Here is a 9764-nt window from a genome sequence, read left to right as displayed (position 1 = left end):
TGAAAGTGGATTACTGCTTCCCTATTTAAAAGGGGGGATACATTTGATAAGCAGGAGGAATGAAAAGAAGAAGATGAAGGGAGAGAAATCCAAGAAGAGCTCATGAGATTGCTTCATTAAAATGATGCAATCTCACAGGCTGCCTGCAGATTGGAAGGAAGTTTTCTTATAAACTTAGGTTGTAACTATCTATAGTTGTCTCGCTTTGACACTAAGTTTATTTCTTCAACACACTTCCTCTCTCGCTCGCTCTCTCTCTCTCTCTCTCTCTCTCTCTCTCCATGCTCACCTCGCTCCCAAGCACTAACTTGGCCGTTAAACATTCAGAGGTGGGATGGAGAAGGCGGAGGAGAAGGAGTGGGGGAGGGAAAGCAGGGGGGGATCCTTGTTTCCTTTTTTTTCTCCCTCCAGCACAGCAGGACGAAAGGCGACACAGTAAGAGGATCACGCTCTCCTCTGCTTCTTTCACTCTGTTGAATTCATACACTCCACGAGAAGAAGTTGTATTGATTGCTATTTCGATCTGCGAGTGCTGATTTGGACCTGGAAACCCCTGGCCCTGCTAAGCCCGCCGTCTCCCAGGTCACTGTCAGGATGGCGGGGTGTGCCAAGCGCTGCAAACAGGGACTTGTCAAGTTTGCTTTGTCCCTGCACAAACTGGTCACTGGGAATCTCAATAAAGGTATGTCAGTGCTTAAATATGTCTTTATTGGTTTGAATTTGTGCAAGTGCACGCACATGTTTATGTGTGTACGTTTTTTAACATGAATTCATATTAGTTGCAAGCACTGAAAGAAGTCCTAAGTGTTTTGTGAACAGTTATTTTGTTGCAGGCATTAGTGTCACAAAAGCAGAAGTGAAAGTCCAATCCACCTCATCTTTCATCTTCAGCTCGTACAACTCTTTTCTTTACTCTCTCCGTCTCCACTCTTGTCTGCAGTTGACCTCGTTCTGTTCAGTATGTTCTCCAGAGAGGACCGAAAGAGACAGAGATGAAGGGAGTAAGCAGCTAATAGAGAGGAGAGATAAAGTTGATATAGGGCAGAGAGAGTGTGTGTGTTTGTGTGTGTGTGTGTGTGTGTGTGTGCGCTTGTGATGAATGTGAGTAATAAAACGGGGAAGAGGAGCCCGTACACACATTGCTAAGAGAAAGGGGAGGGTTTTAATATTGTGATTCATTGGTTGTTATTTGGTGTGTGTGCCTGCCATGCTTCAGTGCCTATATGTCAGGGTCCTGTGTTTTTGTGTGTGGATGCAACATTAGAGTGGTATTTGTAAAACAAAATCTCATTCAGGTGCTGTTACTGTTGAAGCAGTGCAGGGAAATACACAAAAAAGCATCAGAGACTGTATGCAACACCGTAGCAGCCTGGATGCACACACACACACACACACACACACACACACACACACACACACACACACACACACACACACACACACACACACACACACACACACACACACACACACACTTACAGTATAATTCTCTTTGAGCCAATTGACATTTTGTGTCCGGAGGGATGGGAAACATCATTGAAGTCTGTCACACACATACAGTAGATGCACAAAGACTACTCACATGCACACAACCACTTACACACATTTGAGGATGGTTCAAGCATTCAGCCGCTGTGGGTAGAAATGCCCTCAAGGTCTCTCTCTCTCTCTCTCACACAAACGCACACAAACGCACACACACACACACACACACACACACACACACACACACACACACACACACACACACACACACACACACACACACACACACACACACACACACACACACACACACACAGGAGCTCCTCCTGAGGTTTGGTTGTGTAACAAATTACTACTTAGAATTAAACGCATACATAGTCAAAAAAGAAGCAGCAGTAACATAAAGTATTTCTCTATCAGACACACACACACACACACACACACACACACACAAATATAGACAGACATGTACATACTGTACATATGTAAAAAACACACATGGCACTAATACACAACCATTAAAACACCCACGTTTCTACATCTGCTCTTTTTCAGAGCTCCAGTGGGAGTGCGAGCTACATCTGCAACATATCAGATTAGACAATGGCCATAAATGCAAATGGCCTACACACACACACACACACACACACACACACACACAGTCCAGCTCCTTAAAGGGCCATTACAATTTTGTAGTTTACTACCCATTGCTTTTCAACTTGGGACATTGGCATTTTTATTGGACATGAAGAGAAGCTGCTCTGTGCCCTCTTTGTTTAAATCGATGAACACCAAGTGTGATGAAGGACTTGTTCAGTCACGTCTTATACTGTAGTAGGATGGAAGTAACTAATTACATAGACAATGGTTCTGCTGGTGTAATTTAAAAGCAAATAGTGAACATGTGATATTGAGCATTTTTTTGCTGAAATTTAAGTTTTGCTCTAGTTCTTTACTGAGTGCTGTGCATTTTAAATGTCTGTCTGCAACAAGAGTCAAATCTAATGTTTTTTTTTGTGTGTTTTTCTGATGGCACCTAATGATGTCTAAAAGGGTTAGGGTGTAGATATTTAGTTGTTCTAAAGATCAATTATCCAGATAGCTGATGAAGGTCAGATGACACAAATGCTGAGGAGAATGTGCACAGCTTGTTGAAGGACTTTATTTAATCTAGATTGAACACTCTCTTCTTAAAGAGATATTCCATTGATTTAGTATTGCAGTTCCATAACGTTTGTGAACTTGTGAGAGACAGATTAAAACAATAATGTTCAAAATTGAAGCAGCAAAGGCCTAGATAGTTTGACTTTTCCTACATCCTACACTTCCCATGATGCAACTTGTTAGCATTTTACATTAGACACCATTAGCTCTACAACGCTCTTTATGATGAGTAAATTGATGTCATCAATGTGTACAATTCCCCTGCTGCTACTTGTTCTACAGCAAGTGTTTCTTTTATTTACAAAAAAATAACAGATATGCTGCTGTATAGGAGCTGTAAGCAATAATACAAAGGTCACAGCATGAAGAATCCACTTCTATAAAGGCCAAAGTACAACAGTTTCACTCCAAAAATTAAATGTGAACTTTCCCTTCAGAATTCATGTGTGATCAATTATAAGTATGTCAATGACTGCAAATTTTAGGGTATTGAGCCGAGCACAGCCACCACGTTTTTCTTCGGTAAGATGCTGACATTAAAAGGGTATACAAGGCCAATACTGTTTGTAGCCAACGGGCCTGGCTGCCTTTTCTACACTTCACTGTAACTGAAAGACTCTTTTTCAGATTACTTTTAACAGTTAGTGTTTTGGGACATATTAAGAGCCATAGTAATACATTCTCTTATCTCAGTAGTAACAGGAGCTGCATGGAAAATACTGAATTTTTGTGTATTCAGTGAACTAAAAGGCATTTCAAATACAGGTATACTCACAGGATTCAGCTCTGTGTAGAGTGACTATCAGAGCAGCATTGACCTCTGCTGGTTGCACTAGAAAATACAGAAAGAAAATAACATATGCTAACCTGATGGGCTGTCATTATACCTGTCAAACACACTTGACTCGGATTTTGCTAATCTTGTTTCCTTATTATTATTGTTATTTTGTTATAATCTTACTCTTTTTGTTTTCGAGACTTAATTAGTCTCGAAGGGGGGAAATATCTGAAGATTTACAACTTTAAGCTTAGGTTTCTGCTAGGGGTTCAAATAAACTTTACCCCACTTTTGCTGAAACATCTGGAAAGTGTTATCAGTGGAGCCCCCCTTAAAACAGAGATGTCTTTGTTGGACCAGTTCCATGTGGATCGTAGCTATTGGTCAAGTTCTTGCTCCTACCCCCACCTTATGTTACACAATGCACAGAACATATACCATGTTTTAACCATTGACAAATATAAAATGGACCAATAGACCCCGTTGCTCTGGACGGAGACCAGTGAAGGCTATTAGAAGCACTTTTTCAGCTTTACTGCGCAGCCTCCAACTGACAGACACAACGTAAATGTGACGTGAGCAACGTGTCTGAAAGTTGTAAGTCTTCTGGTAGCTGTGCCAAGAGAAATCTCAATCATTCCCAATCTTACAGAGACGGAGAGCGTAGGTATATGTAAGGAGATAACATAGGCACAGGCTAATAACATGCTAGTTAACATTAGTAATTAAACCTAAACAGCTAATGTAAGTCCAAACTGCCTGCGAGCTTCTCCTGTACTATACGGTAATTCCTCTACTGTGCGACAGTAAGTCACTTGGTTATGACACAATCGTTAGCCTATTTTTACAAAAACGTCTGCTACGGAGCCATAACGTGAGGTACAAGGTAATGGAGCCTTTTATACATTGTCGTGTTTCTTTAGAAATAAACAACGGACAAATAGAGTCTTTAAACGCTTCAGATGTAAAGTTATTTGCAGTCAAGTGACGTAAAAAAAAAATGGCGGTCAGTGGAATGCTAACAGGAGGTGATGGCCAGGTAGCAACAAAATGGCGCTATAGATGGCTTGAGTTCTGAAGCGAAGCTTACCCCCTTGGTTTTAACAGCAGAACTTTAGAGCGACCATTTTGAGAATTGGGAACTGTCGTTTCTACAGATCTTCTGCGTCTGTAAATTGATGCTGAATTCTTTGATGTAATAAACTTTTATAATCAAGAACAGTGTCAGCGGATTTCCTCTTCCATACATCATCACAGCATCGCTACTAAAGATACCACAGACTGTCACTTTCTGTTCTGCCTTAGCCCTAAACTTGTCTTCAGCCTCCCGTCAACCATGAAAACCCTGTAAACATCCTGTGAAGCCATGCCAGGCTGAAAACAGCCTGCATGATTTCACTTATCCTAGCCATACAGCCTGTCCTCCTCAGGTGCCTCCCTCTGGCATACAACCTGTTTGGATGCAGAACAGCATGCTCTGTGGTGGTCCGGGCACCTGACAGCAGCTATCAGCAAACAAAACCGTCTGGGAATCCATAGCAAAACAGAAAATACAAATGAATCCCTTCTTTTCTTCAGCCAGACCATGACCACAATATGTCATCAGATATTAAGGTAACATGCTAAGATGAAATACTATGTTTTCTGACAACAATGCTAAAGCCAGTATTTTCTCCATTGAAATGTACGTTTTGTGACGGAATTTGCTTGTCTGCTTGTGTTTTGGCATGTGTGTTGTTATCATATGCCCATTCTGACAGCCAGGCCGGGTTGCCAGATATAGCTACCTGTAAAAACGTAAACCCAGCGCGCTACAGCTGTAGCGATAGTACAGCCATGGAGGCAGCAAACAAACAACGGGATCAATGGACATAGATTCTACCTGACCTAAAAAACACACTTTCTAACAGTTGCATGACCAGAAACGTGACGAACCCCGGGTAAATATTAGAGATGTATTTGATAGATGGAGACAGCTTAGAGCCCAAAAGAATGCCGAGTTGGTTAATTTCCTCCTGAACAGGTAAGCTTTAGCTTCAGGCAAATTTATCAAATAAATCGGTAGAGAGGACCATGAGTTTGCACTGTTTTTAGCAGTTGATTCCATAATTTTAAGCCAAGGAAGTGTGTATGTCAGTGGGGTAGAGAGGACGGCGAGGTAGTGGTGTTTTTACCGGCTGCTGCCATAATTTAAAGCCGAGAATGTGTGTCTGTCAGTCGGGGAAGGAGGATGGCGAGGTAGTAGTGTTTTTAGCGGTTGTTGCCATAATTTTAAAGGGGTGGTTCAGAATTTTGGACATAGTACCTCATTTCCAAGTTAGCCAGTGTGCTATTTATCTGTGGAGACCGTTTTCAACCCTTTTCATCCAGTCCATCCAGTTGCAGAGTTTGCTGGTGCTAAGCTAGCGCAAGCCAACAGTAACTGCTAGCCTCTTACCCACTCCACAGTACACCCGAGGCAAATAAATTATAACGCCAGACTATCGATGTAAATGTCTGTTGATAGAATAATGTTTGAAATAAAACTACCCTTGCATCGCATTGCAATAGTTATACTTTGTTCCCTGTAGTTAGTAGCATAGGCTAAAGCAGCGGCATAGTGATATTACCTAGGCTAGCGGATAGCCCAGCCAGGTATCTACCAAGAGTGTAGCTATACCTTAGCTAATGTTGTCACTCTTCACAATGTATTGAACTGTAATGTTATCTCCACTAATGTTGTCAGTCTCAATCTATCAGTAGCAGCTAGGCTAACGTTATGAAAGGGGCTAGCTTTATTAGCTAGAGTAGCCTACCATAAGTTATGACCTGTTCATCAGCAGCTGTTGGTTAAGCCAAGATAGGGTGGTTGTCAGTTGAGTACAGAGCTCCGCGTGAGCACAGGCTTTTATGACTGTCAACATAGCCAGCATCTAACGTTAGCTACTCCGCTGTGCTGTGGAGTAAGCGTCTAGCAACATTGATGCTATGTTCTCAACCTGGCAACCTCCATGAACTTCGAGTCTGGGGAGGAGGGGGAAGGGGAGATGACTCTGTCCAGTATTTTGAATTTGGACTGCAGTAACTATCTTAAACGCTAGCTGTCAGTATTACCAGTTGGGCCTTTAAATCCAACTCATGGCCTGTATTGCATACCATTGTGTGTCTGGTTTACCAACTCACACAATTTCATGAAGCAAAAATGGTGTAAAAAAACAACTGAAATCTACTTAAACTTTTCCACATTTGTCCCTAGAGATCTTTGGCAGAAACAAACCCACTTCAGAGGAAACTTACCAGAGGAACAAAAACAAAAAACTTAAAATGTGCTGACTCCTCTCAGTCTTCAAAGCGCTCTTGTGTTGGAGCAACATGCAATCTTAATCATCCTTCTCCTCCTTCCTATCTGTTTACTGACTTGACTGGAGGAGCTCATTTCCAAAAGGAAAGAAAAAAAAGGTTTTGTTCATTGACAATAACATACAAAAGCAAAAAATGACCCCACTGTCCTACATTTTAATGTGGCTTAATACCTGGGTATTAACTTCGGTAACTATTATTGAAACGTCTTATTTATATGCCATGGCTGATAGTTTCTATTATTGGGAAGGTTTTTCAAAATGTTAAATTCTTTACTAAATCTCAGTATTTTATGCCTCTTTTCTTCCCATTCATGAGTAGATTGCTCAGCAGAGGGCACCAGATTCCTCTTTCTTATTCCTCCCAATTACTGTAATCCCACATTGTCAGGGAAGCTCAGAACCAAAGTGAAGTTGAGTTTTAACCAAGTAAAGCATTAAATATTCAGTGTCTCAAAGTGCCTGCTGATGAAGCAGCTCTTCCTCTGATTGTTGATGAATGAGTGACACTGAGGTAGATTTTCAAACTGAAGGTTCACCATGGCATCAGCCACAAGTGTTCGTCATAAAGTGCTTAAAGTAACTATATGTAACTTTTGAATGTTTCTAAAACTGGGTCATTTTTCATTTGATGATCAAAAATGACCTCTAAAAGCAAACCACACTAACAGAAACTAAATGATTTACGGCAGGTAGACGGCGCTACAGAGAACACCTTCTGATGGGTCACAGATTTCGGTTTAACACCGGAAAAGCCATGTGTTACTGAGTATCCAGCCAGGTAAAGGGTAGTAGGAGATTTCTTTATATAGGCCTAATTGTATTTTTATTTTATGTATTTTATTTTAGATGTTATATGTTGTAGTTATGGCTGATACTGGGGCAGGGTCATAACAGGAAAAAGGAAATAAAACAAAGAGCAACTAAAAGCTAAAAAGGAAAGTGAAAGACAACGGGTGAAATCTCAGTCACACTCAGCCGGGCTTTCAACAGATGGAGACAGTTACGGTTTTGTAAATGATTAAAAACCGACCCGAATTGTCCCTCAGGTAGCCTATGTAATATGTGAATTTCATTCATAAAATAACTTTACAATGCGCAATATGTGGTTGTACGCCAGTAGCCGACATTAAATTATGTCCCCCTTCCATTTAGCTCCTGGGTTTTTATTTCTTTAAAGTCTGTTTGTGTTAGCCTACTATTTTCTTTTTGTCCCCCTGTACTTGTGTAAAACGTCCTTGGGTTTCATGAAATGCGCTATCACAATTATCTTGGGTGGTGCTAAGCGCTGGGCGGAGCCACAATGTCACTGCAAAATAGCCTCGGGAAGGAACTTGTTTCGGTGGAACATGTGTGCGTTCAAAGGTTGTTTTAGTCGTGCTACAGAAAACTCAGATTGGAGAGAGAGTCTAGCTAGCTGTCTGGATTTACCCTGCAGAGATCTGAGGAGCAGTTAACCATAGTCTTAATCAATAGACCGGAGTTTAAAATTACAACACAAAAAAAAAAAATTCGGGCGGCACTGGGAGCAATCCAGGAAGTGTAACGTTGTGAATATAGACTATACATAATGTAATACAGCACCATAAAGAAAAGACCTTTATGACAGCAGGTGTGGTAAAAACACTACCGCTTTTGTCCAAAGCGGTCGCTAGAATCAACACAAACTGAAAGCACAAATAGACACTTTAATGAAACATTCAGCACAAAGCTCCTTTTTTTCTTCATTAGATATTCTATTCTATAAGCTATTCGCGTCATCCTTCTTTGAGTTGGGGGAACTTAACTGCACTTCTGTATTCAGAGAAGGATTGGAAGTAGGATAGATGAGTACATGAGAACAGAGAGCTGGGAAGCAGTGTGTGTGTGTGTGTGTGTGTGTGTGTGTGTGTGTGTGTGTGTGTGTTTGTACAGTATGTGCATGATAGCACTCTTTGCACATTTGTAAGTAAGCACATGTGTGTCTTTGTGCACACAAGCTTTGGTGTGCATATTAGTGTGTGTGCCTTTCCCTGTGTGTGATGCTGCTTAGCTCCACAATGCTGTCATAGCACTTTTAATGTGCCATAGGGGACACCGTGCATGTTTAATACAAAATATAATGCAACATAATTCATATGGATAAAGCTCTCAGGGGTGGAGACACCATTCTTGCCCCCCAGCGCTGTAATCAATCCCCAAGATGCATACAATTAACACTTCCATCACTCTCATCTGCTGAGGAGGAAGAGAACGAGAGACAGAAGGGGAGAGGCAGTGGAGGTGTTTGTATTCAGTTCACAGAAACCAATTGGGTATGTTAGGTAAAGAAGAAAAGGCTAACCTGCAGTAAACAAAAATGTAATTTTCATTTGAACTTTTGAAGAAGCTAACAGCCTGGTGTATCATGTGCTTATTGTCTGCGTCCAGGAATAGTAGTGACAGGGCTCGAGTACAGTAGCAGCCACAGGCAAGGTGATGCTGTCTGTAAAACATTTATAGCAAAAAAAACAAAAAAAACACAGTAAATATTTAAAGCAAGCTGAAAATTGAATGGTTAACAGCTTGGTGTTAGTGTGTTGCTTACTGGTTTATGTCCTATGCATGTTCACCTCGAGCTGACCGGGTTTTGGGGACCGGGAGCTCTGTTAAATCTGTGTATCTACCAGAGGGAGTAGGTCAGATGGTGGAAGCAAAGTTGAGTTTTTCACATCTTGACAGGTCACATAAAGTATGTGGGCGGCGTACAGCAGTAAATCTTCCTGAGAGATTCACTGCTGAAAAAAAAAAACAGCAGCCATGGCCTTGAAGAGAGAAATAGACGAGAGAAAGCTGAAACACTCACCCATACAGGTCCCTGTTCTTTCAGATATAACCACTGATCAGTCTGTTAGAGCTGGGGGCACCAATACAGAAAAGTCACCAGACATCTTGTTTTGAATTAGTTAGCGTCAGCTCGCCCAAGTTTATGGTGAAAAAGCAGGTTTCCTCACTTTTTTGTATGTAGCCACACACATAAG

General features: G+C 41.3%; 1 protein-coding gene across 1 annotated transcript in view; it reads left to right on the top strand.

Moving 5' to 3' along the window:
* The first annotated feature begins 430 nt into the window (after positions 1–430).
* The window catches only part of LOC120567468 (Kv channel-interacting protein 1-like), a 40581-nt gene continuing 31247 nt past the window's right edge, over positions 431–9764 (top strand). Inside the window, exon 1 of the mRNA XM_039814445.1 lies at positions 431–682. Coding sequence (XP_039670379.1) covers positions 595–682 — 88 coding nt within the window. The 5' untranslated portion in view covers positions 431–594. The remainder of the gene's footprint in view (positions 683–9764) is intronic.

The sequence above is a fragment of the Perca fluviatilis genome, chromosome 10 (assembly GCF_010015445.1).
Source record: "Perca fluviatilis chromosome 10, GENO_Pfluv_1.0, whole genome shotgun sequence".
NCBI classification, from domain to species: domain Eukaryota; kingdom Metazoa; phylum Chordata; class Actinopteri; order Perciformes; family Percidae; genus Perca; species Perca fluviatilis.
Note: the sequence above shows the minus strand (reverse complement) of the source record. Positions and strands in the feature narration are given on the sequence as shown.